This window comes from Periophthalmus magnuspinnatus, chromosome 21 (assembly GCF_009829125.3).
Source record: "Periophthalmus magnuspinnatus isolate fPerMag1 chromosome 21, fPerMag1.2.pri, whole genome shotgun sequence".
Classification (NCBI taxonomy): Eukaryota; Metazoa; Chordata; class Actinopteri; order Gobiiformes; family Gobiidae; genus Periophthalmus; species Periophthalmus magnuspinnatus.
Window position 1 is genome coordinate 7,220,728 of NC_047146.1, and position 25,475 is coordinate 7,246,202.

Sequence of the window (25,475 nt, forward strand, 5' to 3'; positions counted from 1 at the left end):
CATGTGTAACTCCTTCAAGTGCTCCCCAATTTTTATTTCCTTGTGTTGTCCTTAATCAACTTCAAAATACAATATCGCTTTTCCAGATATTTCTCTATTTCGACCACAACCAAAAACACTTATTGGGCCAAAGCGCCTCTCGTCCTCACTGTGAAGATGCTGATGACAGCCATAATGTGTCTGGGTATCCCACAGGACACCGAGCCACAGACCATCCCAATCACAAGACTAATTGTATAATTAGAGCAGCTCCATTGGGGATGAACACCTTTTGACCCATCGCAGACATTTGTGGTTGTAAATGACAGTGTTCCTCACAAACTATCAAAGATGATCAATCTTTGTGACACTAAACCTAGAGAGATGCTGAGCCTTTATTACAGTGACTGATAGGATGTAGAGCTGGAAGTATGGGAATATGGGATCATCCTACAGGCGTCGGGGACATAGAGCTGGAAACATGGGAACATGGAATACTCCTAAATGCCTCAGGGATATAGAGCTGGAAGTGCGAGAACGTGGGATCATCCAACAGGCCCGATGGGAATATGCACAGGCAGAAGATGGAATGATTGCCCTTTGGGACTAATAAAGATGTTGACTGATTGCTTTATTCTCTTTTTTCCTAACATGAAATGGGACAAAATATCTGACTGACACTGAAAAGTTTTGTAAATTTTGATTGCTGAAGTGTTCTTTCAATTTTCAAAGATATTGGTGGTCTTAGATGCCAGGTGTTTTGATATTTACTATGGCACAAACCAAACTGACCCCATGGGAAGTGCTGGCACACTGAGTTGTGGACCATGTTCTATTCATCCGCATGAATTCAAATTGTTTAAAGCAAAGACATCCGATAAAAAAATATCAGCCTTGTGGTTACAGCCCGTGAATAGAAGCGTTTCTTGGATGGTGAAATCTATCCAGGAGATTAAGTATTCATCATTTCAGTGGGAGGCTTTCTGCGTGCTGCTCTTCCATCACAAGTGAGTAGGTCCTGAGGTAAAAATAAGACACTCAAAGCCTTATTTTCCTACTACTGCCCCTCCTAACACTTTCAGCATCACCACGCACATCATTATCGTTGTCAAAAAGTTGCGCGCTCCCTCCTGAACTCTGGGTTTGACGGGGTGCTCTGGCAGTCACTGCTCGGGGAAAGAGAGGAGGGGGCGCGTGAGTGTCGACGCAGTCCAATTGTGAACCCGGTCGAGGCGAGGTCAGGACACCTCTCCATCCGGGAGGTCCCCATAGGTGCCCTCATTACGCGGGCCCCTGTAGCCGCGCGCGCGGAGGAGAGCTACGAGCGCCTTCACTCGCAGTGCACCTCTCCCACCTGGCCTCTGCCTGTCTGTCACTCTCCTATAGAGAGCACAGCCGATGTGAATCCTAATAAGCATAATAACAAGGCCATGTATGAGCAGCTCTACTTGGTAATGGCGCTTTATTGGAGCCACTCAGGAAAGCATCAGTTCCACTGGAGATGTCACGCAAACAAACTGACTCATCATTTACACAGTAAATGTGCTCGTTTCCACAAAGTTTCTGTCCTCGTGCCCCGGCCATAAATCTCACCATATTAGGCCTATGAGACTCATGGCTGGACAGCGGCCCATGTCAAACCAAAAAAGAGAAGTTTTACAAACTTCCCGCTGCACACTGTGCCCGGGATGCAAAGGGCAAGTGGTGCTTCATTAACCGTATCCCCATTTACTTTAGATCCCCCCCGAGTGTGAGCGCGAGCGGATTAATGTCAATTACCTGTCATTTTGTTACACCTATAATATATTACTGCGCCTCCACGCGCAGCGTTAAAAGAGTAAGACCAAAGACAGTCTCTGCTGCTGTTTGTGCGTCACTGCGCGAGGAACTTCTACTGTCAAAACACTCCGCTCAAATGTGACATTTAAAATGCAAAAACAAAACAAAAAACTGCATTTTCTGGCGTGTTTACTTTATACATTTTCCCCACTGAAAGACCAAAATCCACTGCCTTTTTCACGTGATGAACATTGCAAACAAAAAGGTCCGAGCAGGGCACAAAGAAAACACATCAGACCAGAGCCAATGAGGCATTCTCTTTCTTTGGTTTTTCAATCAGTCTCGTCGTGGTCAGGATTAAGAGAGGAGGCTCTTGACTCTCTTTCACACTGAACCACGAGTGGCTGTCAGCGAGTCTAAGGAGACAGGGGCGAGAGAATAATGTGAGTCCAGGGTTATCGTCTTTAATTGGATTAGAATGTGTCGCGCGCAAGCCTGACAAAACACAAACTGCAAACGGAGAGAACGCGCTTTTCAAACCGGAAATGTTTCATAAGATAATCCATGACATATGTGCTTTATTCACTCACTGTCCTCCGCTAAAGCTGCCTTTGGAGACTGGCTCTGGATTGTGTTGTTGGCTGTGCGCTGCGCTCATATGTGCGTCACGCAGCGGCAGCAATAACAAGGTGCGCGCAGCTGTGCGTGCAGGTGCGCGGCCTCCACCTGCTCCGAGCCAAAGAAAGAAAAGAAAAAAAAATGACAGAAAAAATGAAGAAATGAGAGGCGGACCTAGACGTCACTGGGGGAACAGGAAAAGGCCCGAGGATTAAGGGGCGCGTTGGAAACAAGACAATCCACTATTTGTTAAAAAAAAAAAAAAAAAAAGAACCCAAAATGTTGGACCATTGAGGGATTTTTATTTAGACATGTTCACGTCTGACTTTTTAAACGGAGCCTACATTTAATCCTGTCATTTATTTTTTCTTGTTTAGTGTTTTTGGATAATACAAATTCCCAAATGCGACTTTAGAATCAATGGAAAGCTTTAATATTTGACCCAAAAAGTCTATGTTTCATTTTTGTCCGAATTTGTTTTGGGGATAGTGTAAATGTTTGGTGTTTGGTGACAGGTGTGAGAACGGTGCTCCCTTCAAGCTCTGTCCGGGTCCAAATTTCTGCGACCTGCTCCATTTTACAAGTCTCTCTGTGCCTTTCTTCCCTGCGCCTCAAAGTGTCTGCGCCCGGACGCGTAAACTTTCTATTGGTCTGTGGTGCCGTTGTCTGGGAGCCTCTGTCACCATAAAACAGCAAACAATTAGCAGATCATTCTGTGGGACATTTCTGATGTGAAAATTCAACAGGGCAAAGTGTGTTACTTTCTGAAAATGGCTCATGTTGTAAAAAAAAAGAAAAAGAAAAAAGAAAATACATGTCCTACAGCTTAGACTATATGAAAAATCCCATAACGATTTTTCATATAAATAAATGCATGTTTCTTTTATTTATTTTATAGTAACTTCGTCAAATTACACAGGGATTGAATCCACCCGAGGCTCAGTAAAGTTGGAACCAAACTAACTTTAAAACCGTGGACAGATGGACACTAAGAACAAAAAAAAAAGTCAAAAAAAAAAAACAAAAAAAAAAACAAAAAAAAAAGTTCCGGAGACTTTTTGTCGCGCGCGGTAACAAGTCTCATTACCATCTCCGCCGCTCCTCCTCCCTCCTCCTCCTCCTCCTGCTCCTCACTAGTCTTCCTCCTCACTCCTCAGTCTTCCTCCTCACTCCTGGCAACAGCAGACAAAGCGCGCGCGGGTGGGTTTGTAGATGTGTCCGCGCTTTGATCTGAGTCCCGTTAAAAAAAGAGGGACAGAGACGGGAGACAGGAGGAAGAGCGCAAGGTAGACTCACCTCCGCCATATGCCTGAAAAAAAAAACGCTCTTTAAAACGAATCAGAACAACAGCTGCATTACAAACAGACGCGTATGGGCCTCGTTTGTTGGGATATTCAACGAGTTTGACTTTATTTTTAAGTCAGAAGCTCAAAAAATAAGAATAAGAATTGGGGAGAAATGATGTTTTAGGACAAGGCCTGATCTCACACCCGTGCCAAGCGTATTCACATTTTAGAACATTTAATAAAACACAAAATAAATGCTACAATAATGAATGAATAATACAAATAAAACAGCCTAAGGTGCCTTTTTAGACTGGGTTTTAAGGTTGGCTGCAATGATGATAAATAAGGTACCATTACAACCATGAAGTCTGGTGACGCGCAGCACAAAAGCTCCCCTCAAATGAAGTTAGTAATGGTCCACATGTGCGCATGATGTGGATCACTCATGCACGCAGAGGCGGACACACAGAGGAGCAGAGAGGCAGCAAAAGGGCGCGGCGGATGCCCTACCACACCACTGCGCTCCAACGTGGAAGCGCAAGGAAACCGGTGCCAATTTGGAGAAAATGCGTGCGTAAAAATACAAAACCGGGCACTTTATTTGGCACGCGTAAAAATGTGAAGACGCATTGACTTTACACATGTTCACATTTTATAAAACACTGAAACAGGCCTTTTCAGACATGTTCAAAGGGAAATAATAACGCTGAAAGGCCACAAGAACTTGGTAGAGTTTTCTTTTTTTTTTTCTATCCCGCGCGTAAAAGCGAAGACGCGCAGAGAGTTGGGCCTGAAGGAGTAAAAAAACAGAGTCAGCGTTTATCCAAGAAGCACAGACGACATGAATCTAAATAATTAGGTTTATTTTAAATTAAATTCAATATTGAAACAGAATTAATTAAGAAATATTAAAGTGGCTCCGTTTTAAATAATTGTTTTGTTTACTTCTCCACGTGGCCAATGAAGATGTGAGCTGTTTTATGGCGCTCAAATCTTCTTATGGCGCAATTAGCTTGTCATATATCGTCATTAGAAGTCTATTAAAACATCAAGTCATTATTATTGGGCATCCCCGGGCGCGAATTAAAAAAAAAAGACCCCCAGCCACACGGGCCTCATTTAGATTAATGGAAAAATATGTAAAACATTTTATTTTAATTTTCCTCTGCCAGTGTTTTGCATACGTGCCTTCTCCCCCTCATCACTTATGAAAACCAATCTCCAGCAACACATTCCAGGCCCCTGCGCACCGCACCGCTCCCAGACTAATTGATTCCTGACACAATTTAGTGAGGTTATAATCGTGTTAATTGTAATTTATCTACCACTCTGAGGGAAATGGCGAAATGTGTTTAAATAAGGCGTTTGCTTTAAGAAGGAGCTGAAGACATCTATCAGTTCCTCTCATAATGGAAATGTAATGTAGAATTATACAGTGGATTTAGAAGCAAAATAACATAAAAGCAAATGCACGTGGAGCTTAAAGGGGCAGGTTTTGGCATTGTAACCACCATTACTCCTGTTATTTTGTGCTTAATCACAGTATGTAGTCTTCCACAACTTCCTCTGCTTTGAGATCTGTTTTCCTGTCTGTGGGGGGAATACCTTTTTGGAGCAGCCCAGGAAATAAGCATCAAAATCTGGACTCAACGCTGAAGTCACCAGGGAACCCTCTGTTAAAGACTGAGCGAATATTTGCAATCAATTTTAAGAGAAAGCCTTTTAAGTCCTTAGTGTTTTGCGGTGTATAGTATAATAAATAAAGCAAAGATGCAGTGATCCAGCGGATAAAATTATAATCTCACCTGAACTACATTTACTTTGCAAAAAGGTAAAATTTTTATGTTGTGTGTTTGCATCTGGCAACATCACATCTCAAGTTGTGACAGTAAAAGGACAATCCCAGTAAGCGAAAGGAATAAAACTGTTACAGACGTGTTAGAAATGTTTACTGGAAATAATTCAGAGTGTGCTAAAGTACTCACTTATCCAACTCCGTCCGGTCACAACCATTGCATTTATTTGATTTGATCTTTTGCGAATGACGTTTTGTGAGTGCGTTTGTGTTTGTATTTTATAACGGGACAGCTAAGAATAATGACAAGAAGCTAAAAATGTCAAAATCACGAGTGAAGACGAAAATATTCCAATTTAGAAACAATTGTGATGTGGTTTTGCCCCGGACCCTACTCCAGTTCCGGCCCCAGACACAATGGATCATACAGTAGTAGCGAGCGGGACAAGGGGGACAGTGAGGGCTGAGGTGGGGGTGGTGGAGGTTTGGAGGGTGGGTGGGGGGGGCATGCTTGGGCTTTTCATTACCATGGTCACCAATGGCACTATTAACCATTCAACACCCCCCCAATTATCCTTCCATCCGCAGTCAGCAGAGACAAAGGGCCAGTCCTGGTCTGCTGGAGCAACATGGCTACTAATCTGTCTCACTCCAACATCACACCCACTTCACTGTCTGTGGAAGTCAGGCGCGCACAAGTGCCCCATTGTACCTTTATTTGTAACAACACAACAAACTGGCCGAGGCTGTACTCATTTACAAGTGGGTATATACTGGAAAAGCAGACAGGTTGTGGGCACGCTGCATGGCTAAAAAAAAAAAAGAACTATAGGGACGAGATCGGGCAGACGACATACTGTATCTTTGCTTTTTATTGATAAATCGGAAATATTGTCAGTACTTAAGTCATTGTAGTTGGACAAAAACATTGAAACGTTGATGTGCAAAGGGTCATGTTGATTAATGATAGTGTCGCTAGTTTTATTTGTTTACCATATGTCCAGTACAGTTGGAAGTGTCCCAAAAAAGTGGCAACACGAAGCAGCCGTTCCAGTGTTAAGAGTTGTATTAATGTGTTGTACGAAGGGGAGATTACCCATCTGAGAGAAGCTACACTGTTCATTATAAATTAGAATCATTCATACAGTCCGACATGTCCCAGGTGACGTGTCCGTTTGCAGGTAGATTCTCACCGGTGGTCACTTATTTGCCGGACACTGCCGCAGACATCGTGATGATGTTCTGAGCCTGTTTCAGAGATGGCATGTCGATCATGCTGCCGCCGAATGTGAACGCGCCCTGCACAGAAAGTTCAAAGTGAAGAGAAGGGACGTTTAAGGTCAGTATTGTAATGATTAAAAACTATGAGGATTATAAATAGCTGACGTTTTGATGGATCGTTGTAGAATTTAAAAAGCGTCACGCACTTTGAGACAACTTTAAGCATAATGGTTTATACACAATCCAAAACAGGAAACGCAGTTCAGATCCTGCTGCGTTTACACTAAATCTTACCTCCAGGCACTGACTCTGTGTTGGAACATTGCAAAAATATAGATTCTACAAATTACTTCTGTCAACTTCAGTCTGTTTACTCTAAAAATTAAATCTTTTGCAGTGGATTCTACCTCTGGATACCTTTTTCTCCCTCTCATCAAAAAATACTGTAGTAAATATGACCGCATTTTCATTCAAACCCCTAAAAATACACAGCAAAACATTATTTTATCTCTCTCCATAAAAGATTTACACCTCATAAAATTCATTGGTTAAAATAATCAAAAGTTTGAGGTCAGGATTTTGAAAAGCCAAGCACCTGCCTCGTGTAATGACAAGAAAATGTGGCCCTTGACTACAGGCTGCAGCTTTCATTCCCTGCTCCACACACATTAAACATGGAGAATGGCAGAGGGCTGGGCCGGAGATGATTCCCTCGGGCAGTGCCGACTGAGAGCAGCCCTGGCATGGAGCGAACTGTGGGCAGATTGTGTATTACCTCAGCAGATAGCCCACAGAGATCAACACACAGAGTCCAACCATGCACTAAATTAGGAACAATAATATTGGACACTTAATTGCCCGACCCCCCGAAAAACCTCCAACCTCTTCTTCTTCTATCTCCAATGAATCTGTAGCAATCACCCAGGGAGTACAGTATGTATTCTTTAAAACTACAGGACTGTGCAAGAGCGGACACAAAGGATTACTTAGAGAGAAGGGGAAGACATCACGCCACGCTGACACACAGTAAAAAGGACATTTAGGCTTTTTTCAGAATGAGAAAATAATTATTTCTATTCCAACACTAATTACAAAGTGGAAAATACAATAGTGCACGCAGATATTGTACCTTCCCCTCCTTCTGGTGTTGTTCAAAAGCAGATATAAGTTGAGAGGCCCACTGGACTTTCTCTGGACTGGGGGAGAACTCCTCCTGCACTGCTGCAATCTGCCCTGGATGGATCACCTGTTTCCCTGCCAAGACACGAGAACATAAACAACGCCGCGTGAAGAAATATATTTTTAGGATGTACTCGTTTTGGTTATTTTGCATGGATGTAAATTAGTGAAGTTTACAGGCTGGAAGCAGTTCTACAGAGTCATATTGATGCTGCTTGTTGCCGGGTAGAACACTGAGCAACACTGCTTTTCTTCGTTTCATTCAACCGTTACTGTGCACATGCAGCAAATCACTAGACACTATACATTAAATATGAACAAAAAATTAAAAACAAATATACTATAGCTAATAATAATAAGAATAGGAAATAGGCTTGTGATGTGGTGTTTAAAAAGGAACAAAATAACAGCTGGAAGTATCACATTTTTGTCACTGCATAAGACAAAAAAGGCTGGATACGCACTCGAAAAATATTTTATTACATTTAAAAAATAAAAATAAATAAAGGCATATGCTATAATTTGTCAGATCAAACTTGTAGCAAAAAGTTAGGGTTAAAAAAATATTTCTGTCAAGTTACAATGGACTCAACAAATATAGGTCTAATACATAAATCTGCATTAAAAATAAAAGAATACTAAATGTTACTAAGAAACGGAATGGGAGAGAAGCCTCCTAATCGATTTGTAAAGTAATCTAATCTGGTAAAAATGTGAAAAAGAAACGATAGAGTGTAGAGAGTATCAAAAGTACCAAACACGTGACAGTGAATGTGTTTTACGGAGCAGAGGGAAAGACGTTTGTGTCTTTTAAGATCTCCTGAACGTGTCACATATCAGAGCAGTGAAAAGACATCCAGTGCTACTCAGGTGCCCTCGGTCACAGGCGATTGGTTCTCCCAAAAATGCATCACTCCTGCCCGACAGCCAATCAAAACCTGCCATGTGGAGTCCAGATCTCATTGGAGGACCGCTATTTAGCAAAGTGCTCTCGGACAAATGATGGGCAAGGTCTAGAGGGACGGAAGTGAATCGTAGTGACGGAGCAGAGAATATGGGAGACAGAGATAGACGGGAGACGTAATTCTGTAGTGTTTCTTTTACAGGAGGAGTGAAAACACGAGGTATGATTTAAGGACGTCTAAAAATATCAAACTAATATGTTGAGCTTGACGCCGGCCAAGTGTATGTTCCCATCTGCCCGGTGACCAGAACACAGTGTCCTCATGTCTTACCAGTGATTTGGCGCTCAGTGCTAATAGGAGCAGTAAAGCTTAAGTGGTGCCAAGGTCAATTACTGCACAGGTAGAGGCTTTTGGCTGTACCGTTCCACTGCCTAAATCTACAAGTCCATGGTTGTTGGGATAGCAATGCACTGGTTTAAGTATTTTTAACAGTATACCATCACTAGTACCCTAACGCTAACTACCTTTTCTATACAAGTGCACGCGTTGACATTACAAAAATACTAACAAAATAGGCAGATAGATGGTGTAAGTATTTGGGAACAGGCTGTCTTGCGGTCAGCGGTGTGCTACGTACAGTCTGCAGGACACACTCACACTCTCTGAAGCGTTGCCTGGCTACACTCACACACACACACGACACACAAACATAGGGCTTTAGTGGTGCCTCGTTTATGTCAACTACCTCGTAACGCACCTGCAAAAACCATGACTAACAACGCCAAAGGTGATAGCATCGTGACATAAAACAAGACAAAGTTTTACCTGTAAACCCCATGAGCGCTCCTTCTCGGGCCTGCCGCCTCAGCCCGTCCACGTCTTTGTAATCGATATAAACCAGATCAATGGCCTGCAGACCGAACGCCTTACACGTCACGACCACTTTCTGCCTGGCGTACAGCAGCTCTCTGGCGTCTTTTGTCCTGGTCGCACCTGGAGAGGACAAACTACAGATTTAGAGTCGGAATGAGCGGTTAAAAAGGGGCGACGACGCGGTAGAAAGCGTACCTATGCTGGCGCAGAAGTCATCGGAACCGAACACCACGCCGTCGTGATGCAGGCCGGTCTTAGGAGCGAGATCGTGAACTTCGTCGCACACTTCCTGGAGAGAAAAAGACATGATGATGGTTAATTTCCATTTTCTTCTGCTGTTCTTCCTCGTGGTTAATTGCAGCAACTATATATTCCATTTACATACAAAGACATATTGGATTTACAGTCATAGCAGACAATACTTTTGAATGGCATGTGTTGAGCTGTATTGCTATCATCAACATTAGTTCATATTTTTCAACAACTTCCACCATTTTTTCACGTTTTGAGTCAATGAAATATTGATCTCGGACATTTGCAATATAAAGAGAGTCCTAATTCGCAGTGGTGTTTGTAGATAAAGAAACTACGCAGCGCTTCATTGTGAAAAATCTCCCAAGTCGAACCGAACAGATCATTAAAAATCAGCAGTCACAATTATTACAACTGAATGACAAATAACTGGCCTGTGATTGTGTCTTCTGAAGCACATGAAACAATAGGAACACGTCTCATGCCATTGTCGGACTCCAAATTAATTTCACCACTAGCTGTGCCACTGTTTTTTATGTGCGAGGGACTGCGTGTGTAGAACCAGGGCTCGTTCTGCGCACAGTTACAGGGTGTTCTCGAGAAAACATACAAAGCTGCCCCCCGCAATCACACACACACACACACACACACGCATTTTTGTTACACACTCAAACCCAGCGAATTGAAAAGTACAAGACAAATGAACAGGGATCGGGGACAGCTTGCGACGCCCCCCAAAAGCCCCCGGAATCGTGCACTTTCCCCACGCAGACGAAGGTCACGCTGGAGTAGCTTTGATGCTGCCAAAACATTAATAACAACTTTTCACTGTGATTACAATATTAGACTTCTAATTAAAACATGTCCACAGAAGGGACACAGAGCAGCAGACAGAGGCAGACAGAAAGACGCTCGCCTTTTGATAGACTGTCCGAATACTTTGAAATGTTTTTTTTTTTTGTATCCGGACACGTGGTGAGCTCCCGTTTCGCCGATGGGGGCTTTAATCTAAAGTGAACAATGAACAAACAGCCCAAAAGCTCTTACCATGCAGTTTTTGGGAGGAGGGAATTGTTTGTAATTTACCTTAAAATTGAGCAGGCCCACAGCGGTTTCCACAAAGGTGACCAGGCGAATGGGTTCTGTCAGCGGACGGCCTTTCAAGTGGTGCTGAAACCTGTCAAGGAACTAAACACAAAGAATAACATCTCTACTCATTAACCGCACTCGCTGTTTACGTGGAAATGGGAGAAAAAACCTCCAGAGGATTACGATTAATTAACTTTGTCTAAATAGTGTTTAATGTGCCATGTGTAGTTACTGTCACACCAGAGAGGAGTGGAGCTGGAGAGCGACTGAACTTGGAGCAAAAAGTGTTTCATATTGAACAGACAAACTAAAACAAAGCTACAGCTGAAACCACAAGTTTACATAGACTATATAAAAAAAAAAGACACATACGCTTTTTTTTCTCACGGTCTGACATGAAATCAGACAAAACCTTTGCTGTTTTAGGTCAATTACGATTAGCAAAATTATTTCTATTTGCGAAATGCCAGAATAACGAGAGAAGGATTTTTCTTTTAGACAATTTTTCATGATTTTACATACATTTCATTAGTATTTGGTACCACTGCCTTAAGCTTTTGACTCATTCCTCTTGAGAGAACTGGTGTTATTCTGGCATTTAGCAAATAGAAAAAATTTTGGTGATACTAATTGATCTAAAACAGGAAAAGTTTAGTCTGATTTCATGCCAGACAGTGAGGAAAAAAAGCACATGTGTCTTTTTATATAGTGTATGTAAACTATCTCTCTGCATGTGTTTTGTTATTTTAGGCTGCCAAATACTTTTTAGTTGTGTTCTAGTACAAATATTTGACAAAAAGGAGAGAAACAATATTATTTTCTAAAATGTATACAGTATATAGTCCCTGTGTATAAAAGTATCATTTTAATATGCATGAAAACATGAATAGAACATACAAATACACAAACTCCCATCACCAGAAACATTATTGTGTCTTTACTAATCCAAACGCCGTCTTACCTAAATGTTCTCCACCTTTGCAGTACTAACCACGCAATTAAATTCACTTAAAATAACCAGTGTTGGATGTACTCAATTGTGTTACTTAAGTAAAAGTTCAGATACACAGGTAAAAAGTATCATATGAAAAATCTACATTAATAAAAGTATAAAAGTACATGTTTGAAAATGTGCTTTAAGAGTAAAAAGTAAAAATATTTCACACAAGTTCTGTTCATTTGTTAAAGTGTAAATGTAGAAATATTGATTAAAAATTAGATCAGAGGGACAATACAAATCCTTTTCTTCATTTTTCTCATGAATTTTCTGCATTTATTTTTGTTTTGCTCAAAGTCGAAGCTTGAACTCGGAAACTTTAGTCAGGATGTTTCCGCGAACACGGTAAAAATAACCCCTCAAATCATATGAAAAGTACTTTTTATTTTTCAGTCCAGTTCAGAAATGTAGAGGAGTAGAAAGTACAGATACTGCTCTCAAATGTACTGAAGTAAAAGTAAAAAGTATCCACTGTAAAATGTACTAAATACCTAAAAATTCCGCTTAAGTCTAGAACTTTACTATCTTTTCTTCGTTACCTTCCGCCTCTGAGGATCACCACGTTGAGGCAGTTCATGTTTGAGTTGTAGAAGTGTGTTGTGTCATTTCAAAAAGTAAAGTGTATGTTTCTGTATTACTCCTGATGCCCTTCCTGCTGCTGCACTGACGTCATCATCGAGCTCATGTTTACACTGGGCTTATTCATGATGTTTTAGGCTGGGCTCTTGCACCTTTTGTACTGCACTTTACATCAAAAACATACTCCCGTTGTTTTCCATGACTACCACAATAAAAACCTTGAATCTGGAAAGTGACGATATAAATATTGGCACTTCCATTCCCTGTTTTCCTGCGTCCTCATTGAAAAACACACCTCAGATCATGTGGGCGAGAGTGAACAGCAGTAAGAAAAGCAAATTGAAATATTTCACATTATCACAAGGGTTTTCTCTCGTCTGAAGTGTTCCAGACAGACAGGTAGAGCTCCCGTGAGAGCTCGCACATGCCACCAAACTCAACTCTGAATAAAAAGAAGACAAAACAAGATATGGGGTATGTCTCTGAGTGTTTTCCAACGACATTATTCAGTTTTGCTTGGCACCCTCCACGGCGGCGAACAGGGAGACCCGAGCCACAATCAAGAGTGTGATGTGACACTTTGCTGAGGCCTTTATTCCCCACGACTCCTGCTAATATGCAAGCTCACCTAAGTAGGGCTTTAAAACCCACTTTAATTCTTTGAAGACCAAAGCATTCCATTTTTTTTCTTCTTCCAACAGACCAGTTCACAGCGAGGCCCGGGACTGCCAGTGGGGTAGCCCAAATTCCAAAATCTATCATCTGGAAACACACAAAAGCCCCCTCCGCTAGATATTTCCTTTGAAAGCAAGTCTAAAAAAAAAGAAAGAAAAAAATACTAGGGGTAGAATTGTCTAACTCCATGTCCTCTTTCCTTGGACAAAACCTCAGGTGAAGCTTTAAGATTTTGCTAAATGCACACCCAAATAACCCCGCCACTTACAAACTCTTGTTCACCTAAAAAAAAAACAGGGACTCAATTGACGGATTTAAGAAAATGGGGGCAATTTTAATCATCTCTCCATTCAATCGCAGTTGGATAAATAATATCTGAGAGATTTGCATAAATACAAACCATCAAAGACTTTTCATCTTCAAAGAGGTTTTGGAGACCCAATAGGCTTTGTACTGTAATCATCTGAGGTCACAACCCTGTGGGAGCAGGGCTGCTATGGCAACATAAAAACTAACGCTGGGGGCTTAGCATAATACACTGCACCCCCTTAAAACACAGGAAGAGGCGGGGCTTATACCGGGAGTGTGAAAAGAGGGTGTGGGTGAACCTATTTCTGGGACCTGGGCAGATACGAGCTACAGCAGCGGTAAAGCCAGATGATTACTGCACAGCTACAGTCGATGGCGTTTGGGCCTCGAAAGCGCAAAAGAAACAACGATAGACTAAAGATGAACACGACTGTGCTCTGTGCCAACACACTGCACCTTTAAATACGTGTCTTTTAGCCCAAAGATTCAAAAACTCCGCTCATTCTCAAACGCATTACTTCCTGGTTATTGAAAACAAGGTGTCCCACTCATGGAAACTAAACCGCAACCACAAAATTACCTCAAATCGGTGAAGTTTTAGTCTAAAACAGCCACTCAGCCACTTACATTGAGTTAAAAGTACATTGCTGGTACATATAAGAGAGGAGACATATTGAGGGGGAAGGTTTTGGCGTCGCACAAAAGTAAATAGAACAACTTAGGCCGATACTTGACATGTCTCGAGCTGCAGTTGGCTCCACAAAGACCGTTACCCAAACAAGCTAATGCCAACACAGGACACTGAGGCGCTACCCTCAATAGGACCTCAGATGAGAATGGGTTTTATTATCCGGGGTGTAGTTCTCCTCTTCTGTGTCCATTCTTCACGTGGAGGGCCTCACTTACACTGTACAAGCAGATCTTCACCGCTCCGTCCTTGTAAAGAAATTATTAACCATCAATGGCTCTCAAATGCACGAGCTCATTTAGCCGTTATTCACCGCTAAATTAAAAATATAAAAGACACAGAAGAAACAACCGCCTTTTCTTGTCGCTCAGAAGCTCTCGTCTGCAAACAAGCCCTCGGACAATTTCCACCAGCCCGTCGTGAAAAGGGAAGGAGGGCGAGATTGACCACGAGAATAGGGCCTATAGTGGGGCAAGTTTCAATTAATTTTCTTCAAAAGGAGGCCAGATTAAATGTTTCCGGCCTGCTGAAGTGTTCATTTCACACAGGGGAAGCCCGGAGAAAAAAGAGGGAGGAGACAGGAGGAGGGTCTAGGGGACTTGCTTTGAGTCCCAAACAGTGCGACGGCCAAAGAACGCACACGGCTCCGAATGTGTGTGAGAATTGTTGCGTAGACAAAGGAGGGGAGTTACGCCTGTTATAGTCCAATAAGGCCTGTCAGTCACACAAGGGCTGGGGGAAGAGGAGGAAGGACCAGCTTAAAGATTTCAGCACAAAGGGAAACATGCAAGTCCATTTTTTAGGCTCAAATCAGACCGCAGCTTCTCCGGGATAATATCAGCGGAAAAAAGGGAGGAAAAACAAGCAAGAGGATTTACGGAAACACAAATAGACTTGACACCGGGACGAGATCAGATCAGTCAACTTAGAAATTATGATGAAATTGATCTCATGAGGTTTTTTAAGTTTGTGAAAAGTTGTAACTTCATCATAAACTTAACCTGTGAAGAGAAGTGAATTATAATTATTATTAGAGACTCAGCTTTTTAACTTAACTTAGACGACCCAGCTTATTAAACTGCATTATGTGTTAATAAATGAAATTATTATTGTTATTATTAAATGCATTTTGACTTTTTTTTGTTTTATTTATTGTAAATTACCATAGGGGTTTAGGTCAGTGGATGTGAACGTTGTTGTCTGGCCTCACACTGGAAAAAATTATATTATACTGACGGGTGTTTGGGCTTTTATTTTGTTTATGCAAGATTAAAAATTGTGAGGTTGTTTGCATTATTATTATGGAAAAAACAAATGGATTCAAAAAATTACCCAACTAAACCCAACCCTAAGAAGAAAAAAAAAAACACAAACCACTTCTCTTTATTTTGTCAGTTCAAACTAGAAGTGTTAGATGGTGGATAATGGGTCGTTAATAGACTCTATCTCACAGGGCTCACAGCAATATCAGCTCAGTCCATTAATATTCATAAACATAATATAATCTCAATATGCCAAATGACATTCTAGAGAGAGACATGAACAAAATGGAGGAGGGAGGGCACATTTTCATTGAACACCTGCCAGCAATTATAGTGAGTAGAAAGAAAGGGCAGCAGGCAGGAAATAGACCTGTTCTAATTAAAAGCACTAGTTAAAAACTTCCTGCTCCTGCCCAAAGCCGTATTATAGACGTGGGCTACATAGGCTGCAGCCTAGGGCCTCGGCCAGCAGGGGGCCGCAAGAAGTGCGGTTTACGTGAGCCCCAAATGTTTTTAAAATGAGGCCTAAAATCAGTGTTGGCGCGTCACAGGCCTCTTGTCTTTCGCCTGGTGAGTGAGTTTTGAGCCCTGTCCGTCTGCGGGACCAGGCGCAGACGAGGGGCTGACGTGCCCTCGGGCAGGAGCGAGCGGGCCGCCCCGAACAGCCCAGGTCCCGAGTCACACACATGTCCTGTATGACAGAGCAACGAGCGTGTGTCTGTGTGTCTCTGTGTGTGCTCTATGTGTGTCTGTGTGTGTCTGTGTGTTGTCTGTGTGTGTCGGGGTGTGTCTGTGTGTGTCTGTGTGTGTCTGTGTGTGCTCTGTGTGTGTCTGTGTGTGCTCTGTGTGTGCTCTGTGTGTGTCTGTGTGTGTCTGTGTGTACTCTGTGTGGGGGTGTGTGTGTCTGTGTGTCTCTGTGTGTCTCTGTGTGTGTGTCTGTGTGTCTCTGTGTGTCTCTGTGTGTGTCTGTATGTGTCTCTGCGTGTCTCTGTGTATGTCTGTGTGTGCTCTGTGTGTGCTCTGTGTGTGTCTGTGTGTCTGTGCATGTCTCTGTGTGTGTCTGTGTGTCTCTGTGTGTGTCTGTGTGTCTCTGTGTGTGTCTGTGTGTCGGTGTGTGTCTGTGTGTGCTCTGTGTGTGCTCTGTGTGTCTGTGCATGTCTCTGTGTGTGTCTGTGTGTCTCTGTGTGTCTCTGTGTGTGTCTGTGTGTGTCTGTGTGTGCTCTGTGTGTCTGTGTGTGTCTGTGTGCTCTGTGTGTCTGTGTGTGTCTGTGTGCTCTGTGTGTGTCTGTGTGTGTCTGTATGTGTCTCTGTGTGTGTCTCTGTGTGCTCTGTGTGTGTCTGTGTGTGCTCTGTGTGCTCTGTGTGTGTCTGTGCATCTGTATGTGTCTCTGTGTGTCTGTGTGTGTCTGTGTGTGTCTGTATGTGTCTCTGTGTGTGTCTCTGTGTGCTCTGTGTGTGTCTGTGCGTCTGTATGTGTCTCTGTGTGTCTCTGTGTGTGTCTGTGTGTGTCTGTATGTGTCTCTGTGTGTCTCTGTGTGTCTCTGTGTGTGTCTGTGTGTGTCTGTATGTGTCTCTGTGTGTGTCTCTGTGTGCTCTGTGTGTGTCTGTGTGTGCTCTGTGTGCTCTGTGTGTGTCTGTGCGTCTGTATGTGTCTCTGTGTGTCTCTGTGTGTGTCTGTGTGTGTCTGTGTGTCTCTGTGTGCTCTGTGTGTGTCTGTGTGTGTCTGTGTGTCTCTGTGTGTCTCTGTGTGTGTCTGTGTCTCTCTGTGTGTCTCTGTGTGTGTCTGTGTGTGTCTGTGAGTGCTCTGTGTGTGTGTCTGTGTGTGTCTGTGTGTCTCTGTGTGTGTTTGTGTGTCTCTGTGTGTGTCTGTGTGTGTCTGTGTCTCTCTGTGTGTCTCTGTGTGTGTCTGTGTGTGTCTGTGAGTGCTCTGTGTGTGTGTCTGTGTGTGTTGTGTGTGTCTGTGTGTCTCTGTGTGTGTCTGTGTGTGTCTGTGTCTCTGTGTGTCTGTGTGTGTTTGTGTGTCTCTGTCATGGAGGACAGCAGGTGAGACGTGCTCTGAGCAGCATCAGGTGGATGTCGACTATTATCACAGGACAACACACTGAATGTAGAACAGTGCAGCGCTGGTGAAGAAACTGTTGAACTCTTTCTGAATGAGTGTGTGAGCGGCGGGTGCAGTCGCAGCATGACCACAGTGCGACTGCAGTGAGGTCTGAGCCTTTTGGTGGTGTACATTTGTCCCTCTGAAAAGATCCTATAGCCCGTACTATACATTATATCACAGTGATATTTATCTTTATCTTTGAGAGGGAGCAGGACTAAAAAGACACACACATAAAACACACACACGGGTAAATCAGGGTCTTCTACTCTGCTCAAGCTACAAAACAGTGGTTATTTGGTGACAATCTGCTTCATATTCACAGAGAAAAGATGAAAAAGAGAAACTAGAAGAGCCAATGACCCCCCCCTCATTTGTTTTGATTTTACATTGTAGATTTTGTTTCGTAAAGTTTGTAGACTGGGCTCTTTTATATTAAAAAAAGTACAGTTTGGATTGTAATTAGGGGCCTAAAAATGTATTAGCATTGGGCCTTAAAAGATCCTTAATCCAGCCCTGCTCCTGCCCCAAGAACATGTAGGACTATATTTATATGATAATAATGCTGAAGAAAAGGGTAGTGGAACATTCTGGGTCCATTGTAAAACATTTAGCACAAGTGAATACATAAATATTCACTGTACTGTATCTGATCAGGCTTAATGATGTCACTGCGTCCTGACCTTTGCAGCTCTGACGTCCTGCGCTCTATAGAAAAGGCCAGAGGGACAAGAAACCACATTTAAACTTAGATGTGCTTAGGTTTGTTCTAAATATTGGAAGATTTATGTTGCTTTTGAGAAAACACGTGAGAAAAGGTACATGCGGAAGTAGAAACACTGGGAGCTTCAGTGTGGTTATACTTTTGTTTGCTGTTGCCTTTTTAAGTCTGATGAAAGTACGTTAGCTTTTAATAACATCTGGACAGCATTTATAATAACACTTTATGAGTGATTCTGAACTCATGAAATATATTGGCATTTGGCAATATAAAAAGGAACAAATCAGCTGCATTTTTACCTCTTGAACAGCACTTTTAGTTGAAGCCTTGGCTGGAAGATCAAATATTGTGCATTTAAAAATTTGTGGCTTTCCTCTATTTACTTTTGACAGGCCTCTGAAAAAGTAGGAAATGTTTGATAGTTATTATTTTTATTTCAACGACTATATCTCTGTTTTATGTTGCTGTTTTATATTTCGCCGAAAGCAGACGTTTGTGAGTTTTGGTCACTGACTTTTGTGTAAATCAATGTTTGTGCTGTTTTGAACTTTAAAAACGATGACAGCTCTTACCCAGCGCACTTCGTCTGTGTTCTCCACCTTGGGCAGCATGATGGCTGGGGGCAGCACCGGGCCCTGCAGAAGGACTTGGAGGTCAGCGTCAGCCAAACCACTGGACACGGAGTTCACCCTGACGCACCTCTCCGTGCGGCCGAGGTCCAGCTCAGCCAACATCCGCGGTATAGTCTCCCTCGCCTCCGTCTGCAAACATACGCAACAGGAACCTCTCAGAACACAGCTCATTTTGATACGATTCTTTTAGTAGAAGAAGCAGTTTGGATGAGCAGCGAAACGTCTTCACTCCTACGACTTTGTGTCCAGTTGTATTTATCTTTTAGCTTTGTTCTGATTTTTACTTTTGGTTAAGATTTAGTCAACTAATATGTTTTGTTTTGGTTGGCAAAAAAAGTAATGCTAATGCAACCTGGTTTGGAGATCTGGGATTGAAAAGTTGAACCCGGGTCTAATCTCCATAAAACTTTCTTGAATTTGTGTTTAAAATGGTAACTAGTCGCATTTTTATACAACGCTTTTCCACCTTCAAGTCACTCAAAACGCTTTACATCAAGGAACCACTCACCCATTCACACATACATTCATACACCAGTGTACGCAGACACTGGGGGTAAGATGGGTTAAGTGTCTTGCCCAAGGACACAACGACCTGTGGATCAATGGACAAACACTCAACTGAGCTACGGTCAATATTATCTGACAAAAATATTTACTTTCCGTATATGTAAATGCATGTAATTTCAGTTGTTATGATTACTTTTTACTTATATTTATACTTTTTTAATTGTATTTAATCAGAGTCAGGAAAATGTGACAAGGACAAAAACTATGAGTCAATGAAAACAGATTAAGGATAAGTGAAAGACAATAAGCCGACGTTTTCAGCCCGTTCCAAACTGTTTTTTTACAGGGTGTCCATAAAGGCGATTGATAAGATATATTAATGTTGAATGAACCCCTAAGACAGAGGTGTCCAAACTTTTCTCGTTAAGAGCCACATATAAAAACACAGACAAAGCTGAGGGACGATTGAGGGCCATAGACTGGTCGCCAATACAGCGAATACTTCAAATCTGTGTGTTAATTACACATTAAACTGAAACACTAGACCTTTATTCATGCTTACATCCTCAACGGGACACATTAAATATTTGATATGAGCTTGTTAAAGTAGATTTTCAGAAATGTACAGTGAAAAATACTGTTTAAGGTAATATGGGCCAATTCACCTGGAAGCTAGAGGGCCAAGAAAAATTGGTCTGGGGGCCACATTTGGTCCCTGGGCCACAGTTTGGAGATGCCTGTCGGAAGAAATGGCTCCTCCTCAAGAGAAGGCACAATGTGTATCACGGTTTATTGAGACAAAATGGTCGACGCAAAGTCAAAAGAAAAGAGAGAAACGACCAAGGGATCCACCATCACCGCACAAGAAATGTATGGAGACAGAGACGGTGTTAGACAGAACGAGAAGTGGGGCACCGAGAACGTCTGAGGAGCCCGTATTAAATGAGGAAAACAACTTTAGAAACCACTGAGGACAATAGAACAAATCTGATTAAAATATCTGATCAACTGCCTTTGTAATAAATGTGAGACTTTATGGACACCCTGTATCTTGGAGAGACGATTGATTCACACACCCACAAAAACCATAGCTCACCTTGGACGTCTTCCTAAACCAGCATTGTATGAGCTGGACCGGAAAAGTAGGGGAAAAAAAATCAAAGAGAGGCCTTTAGACCCAAAACACAGTAGCACACGTTGCCAGATTCAAAGCAGATGTTGTGAGAGCAGAGGAAAAAGAAATGGAGATGGACTGGCCTGAAACCCCAGCTCTGAGCGGAGAGTGTGGCGCTAAGGGAGAAATGTGGTCCTATTTAAGAGCCACAAGGCAACAGAAGCTTAGGAGATGTCAAGTCAGATCAGAGAGCCAAACCACAGAGGGCCGCTATGTGGGTGAGCAGGGAGTGACCGTACGATATACAGCTACACATACTGGGAAAATAAGCAAACTATGAAACATTTTGTGCATATTTTAAGACATGTTTATAATAGTAAAAGTGGAGGCGTGTTGATGTATATACTTAAAGAGGTACAAACGTAATAATCTCCACAAAGGTACTGGTGTTTTGTTGGATGCGAGAATGTGATGACGTTATACTATGAGATGGGAGATATTGTACTTTGCCATGAAATATCCAAAAGGTAAATTCACAGATGCTGAACTTGATCATTTTTATCAGTGACTAGACCCAATAAATCACTGTATTACAATAAAAATCAGCATTTGAACAATCTACATTCTACTTGTCCTCATCTGTTTTAAATATTATTGTCCTATAGAATATTGTGATCTCATCTGAAACCCTGCAATTCCCCACAAACGTAATACCTACATTTGTGTGAGATTATTACAGGGTATTTTGTCACTTTTTGCATAGCGAGTTTACCACCTGCTTGTCTTTATTGCATATGAAAAGTTTCAGAGTGGCAGGATTAAACTTATCAGTATAATATTTATTTCATAACTATTTTAATGCTAAAATATCACATGGCTCTTACAATTTTCCACAGATCTGACTTATAACTTGATCTTTCTGGGTAATGCAATAAGAACTCCATGAAGACAAGTAGGTGGGGGGCTCTACACGGAAAGGTTACGCAGTGCACGTTTAACTGTCAGTGGTTGTGGGAGAAACCTGGGAGCATTTGTAGTGTTTAATAAATCTTTCTTTGCACAAAAAGGACAATGTGTTGCGGGATTTCTACAAGGAAAAGAATAAGTTAAAGAGTAAAATGATGATTTATTAAAGCTGTTGTGCCTAATTGCAAAGAGTTTATTTTATTTTATTTTATTTTATTTTATTTTATTTTATTTTATTTTATTTTATTTTATTTTATTTTATTTTATTTTATTTTATTTTATTTTATTTTATTTTATTTTATTTTATTTTATTTTATTTTATTTTATTTTAATTAGGACAGTGCATATTAATCAACATGTCGGCAAACAGCATCAATGTAAATATGCCAGAATTAGCACAATAGCTCGTTTACATCCGTTGTCCTAAGGCAGGTCAAAAACAGAACATTTAAAGAAACACACAGACGAGACAAAAGTGCACATAGACATGACAACAAATTAACCACAATAGACCATTCTCTGAGTTTAAGAGGCCCCGAGAAGAAAATAATCTACCTGTATGAGCATGTTTGATTATTTTTCAACCAATGTTTCAGAGTGTTCTTGAAGGTTGAACAGGACCCACAGTTCCTGACATGGGCGGGTAATGTGTTCCATGACTGTCATCCTCTGTCAGAGCGTCAACCCTAAACTGTGTGGGTGTCAGTAAATACAGCATATTTATACCACACAGATAAGAATTACATGGACCTGAAAACCAGTTTAGACCCGTTAAAGGAGCACAAAGGCAAAACACTTGGATAGTTTGTCTAGTATGTATCAGACAGTGGACGCAGAGGGTGTACTGGATCCTAAGCTCAAATGGATAAGACATAATTGAATGAAGAGTTAAGAAACCGGAGCTAAGAGGTCTACATACCAGCACCTAGTCTATATGACAAGTACAAATGAGGTAAAACACTGTAAGTCAAGATTTCCATAATAAATGATAACTGTGGCTGCACCAGTTTGATTTCCATTTTCATGTCTTTGCCTGATAGTAACATAATGGTGAGTTAACAGATATATTTACTGAGCGATTGATGTTGGAGTGGCCCGCCTGGTACCAATACGATTACAGCTTAGGGAATTATGAACCATACTGTAAGGCTGCTTTGCACAGTATCACATACTGTAAGTAATACACACGATCGTAGTCTTTGTAAAACCCATCCTCACATAATATAACCTCATAAATGATGCCAATTCTAAACCTTCTCTGCACTTTTATGACCTAATAACAGAAGGGTAGACTATCCAAACACACTGATTATTACCACAGTAAATCCTGACTTTATGTGAGCAGGGGGCATTAAAGAAAGCCGTCGACAGACATAACTTAAGCAGCCTATCTCTAGTAAAAGGCAAACATGCTGGATTCAGACCCAGAGCTTATATGGGTCAGGGAACAGCGATTCTCTCTGATCTCCTGGAATGCAGAACTATACATGATATTATGGAAGCGCCTCCAGTATCAATAAAAAATGGTATCAAAGTACATATCAAAGATTCGAGCGTGTTTTACTGGGGTCACGGACTGGTTTAGCTTTGGACAATCATCTGTGTCGCTTTTGCGGTATATATAGGATGAGACATTAGGGACTGTCACACCATATGAGTACTGTGATCTTTCACCCATGTCGGGCAGTAACCTTATGTTTGGTCTGTCTAACTGTCGCCCACATAAGCCCAGATAGACCTGTAACTGTATCTTGGTAACTTAAAACGGATGGAGCGATTTATGAAGCTGTAAGTCACTATTCGTAAACCTGCTACTTGGGGAATAAAACGGTGTCTGTCATTGAGAAGTACTAAGTGACAGGAGATATCTGATCTGAGGGAAGTCACGCTGACCCTGGACCTTTAGTATTGAGTCAGTGAGGGAATAGCGGCGGTTGGAAAGGAAGGACCGATGACACAGATTGACAGTCTACCCCACGGCAGCTGCGACTACAGAAGTATCTTACCATCATCAGGTGTGGAAAGAATTAATCTATACGTGTTAAACCTGAAAAATTTAATTAAACTATCCCCAAACTAACACGCCGTACACTAAAAGTCTGTTTGATTTATATCCGACATTGTGTAAAAGTGTCCTACCTCCACGTGGAAACAAAACAGGCTGAGGATATGGACATTCTGAAATATTATGTCTTTTTTACTGCCCTGCTTCTCAAGCGTAGACGATTATTCTGCCAGACACCTTGACCCCTCTGGGCGCAGCTACTCTGAGCGTGAATAAAGTCCTTTGAAAAAGAGATATTTTACATTAATAGACAGCCATCCAACAAGTTGCTTCAAAGCTGCCTCCCCAATCACCTGGTGTCCCACAGAGCGGCAGCCCCGACGTCAGCTCCATCTCCTCTTTGATTCCCCCTATCATGTCCATCATTAGACACTGACACACGGGAAGGCGAGTGAGCGGTGCACCAGGCAGCCAGGCAGGACAGAGCGCACACGGATGCACACGAGAGGCCTTTCAAGTGGAAGAGGCCGACCTGCCACGCTGACCGGGGCATATCTTGAACACGGCCAGTGCTCCCAGGATCGTACGAAGTGCACTGGACACGTGACGCAGCACGGCCACCAGCTCACGCAGACGCCACATCAAGACGAGCGCCCAAACCGCTATGCGTACAGGCCACAGCGGGGGGCACTTTCCTCTCCAACATCAGATCAGCGACGTCCAGGGCTCTCGCAGTGAGCTTTAAAACAAGTAGCGTCAAACATGGCCTCTGGATATGCCCTCAGAGGACTCGCAGTCAATATGCTTCAGATGCAGTACACAACCAGCTGCTATAAAGATAAAGATAATACACTATAGAAAATGTTCAAAAGAACTCCATTTCAGAAGGAATTGTAAATTAAATACAAAGAAAAGGCCTTTACCTATAGACCAAGGCAATCACTGCAGATCATTGTAATGTAAACCAACGCAGGAGGTTCTTTAAGCAGCAAGAAAGTCTTCAATTTGAAATGAACTTGCCCAATGATACAATGTCAATTTAAGGGAATTCAACTTAATGTCCTGTTTAACCATCACTTCCACTGTCAAAGATACAAATACATGGTAATTCGAAGTGTTTTATAGAATAAGAAAGACATTAAAATCACAATACAACAAAATAATCATCATAAAATGGACGCTAAAAGAGAAGAGGCAGAATAAAAAACCTTCAGTCAAATGCAGATAAAAAGAACTGTTTGGAGTCTGGATTTAAACATTATCAAAGTCGAGGCCTGTCTCACATCTTCAGGAAGAATGTTACAGGTTTGAGCTGCAGAAAACTGAAATGCTGATTCCCCATGTTTAGTCCTAGTATAGTCCTGGTTTAGTCCAGATTTAGTCCTGGTTTAGTCCTTGTTTCGTCCTTGTTTAGCCCTGGTTTAGTCCTTATTTAGTCCTGGTTTAGTCCTGATTTAGTCCTGGTTTAGTCCTGGTTTTAGTCCTAATTTAGTCCTGATTTAGTCCTAGTTTAGTCCTGGTTTTAGTCCTGATTTAGCCCTGGTTTAGCCCTGGTTTTAGTCCCAATTTAGTCCCGGTTTAGTCCTTGTTTAGTCCTGGTTTAGTCCTGATTTAGTCCTGGTTAAGCCCTGGTTTTAGTCCCAATTTAGTCCCGGTTTAGTCCTGGTTTAGTCCTGGTTTAGTCCCGGTTTAGTCCTGGTTTAGTCCTGGTTTAGTCCTGGTTTAGTCCTGATTTAGTCCTGGTTTAGCCCTGGTTTTAGTCCCAATTTAGTCCCGGTTTAGTCCTTGTTTAGTCCTGGTTTAGTCCTGGTTTAGTCCTCATTTATTCCAGATTTAGTCCTGGTTTAGTCCTGGTTTAGTCCTGGTTTAGTCCTTGTTTAGTCCTGGTTTAGTCCTGGTTTAGTCCTGGTTTAGTCCTGGTTTAGTCCTGGTTTAGTCCTGGT

The 25,475-nt window shown here is 42.0% G+C and overlaps 1 protein-coding gene across 2 annotated transcripts in view; it reads right to left on the reverse strand.

Moving 5' to 3' along the window:
• Positions 1–6,313: 6,313 nt before the first annotated feature.
• Positions 6,314–25,475, reverse strand: part of clybl (citrate lyase beta like) — a 49,274-nt gene continuing 30,112 nt past the window's right edge. Inside the window, exons 3-8 of one of the 2 annotated variants that reach the window (XM_033987437.2) lie at positions 18,881–19,069; positions 10,974–11,075; positions 9,831–9,924; positions 9,588–9,755; positions 7,808–7,932; positions 6,314–6,756 (exon numbers count right to left, since the gene is read on the reverse strand). In XM_033987437.2, the coding sequence (XP_033843328.1) occupies positions 6,661–6,756; positions 7,808–7,932; positions 9,588–9,755; positions 9,831–9,924; positions 10,974–11,075; positions 18,881–19,069 (774 nt within the window). In that variant the 3' untranslated portion in view covers positions 6,314–6,660. The remainder of the gene's footprint in view (positions 6,757–7,807; positions 7,933–9,587; positions 9,756–9,830; positions 9,925–10,973; positions 11,076–18,880; positions 19,070–25,475) is intronic. The other variant, XM_055230545.1, reaches the window with a different exon arrangement.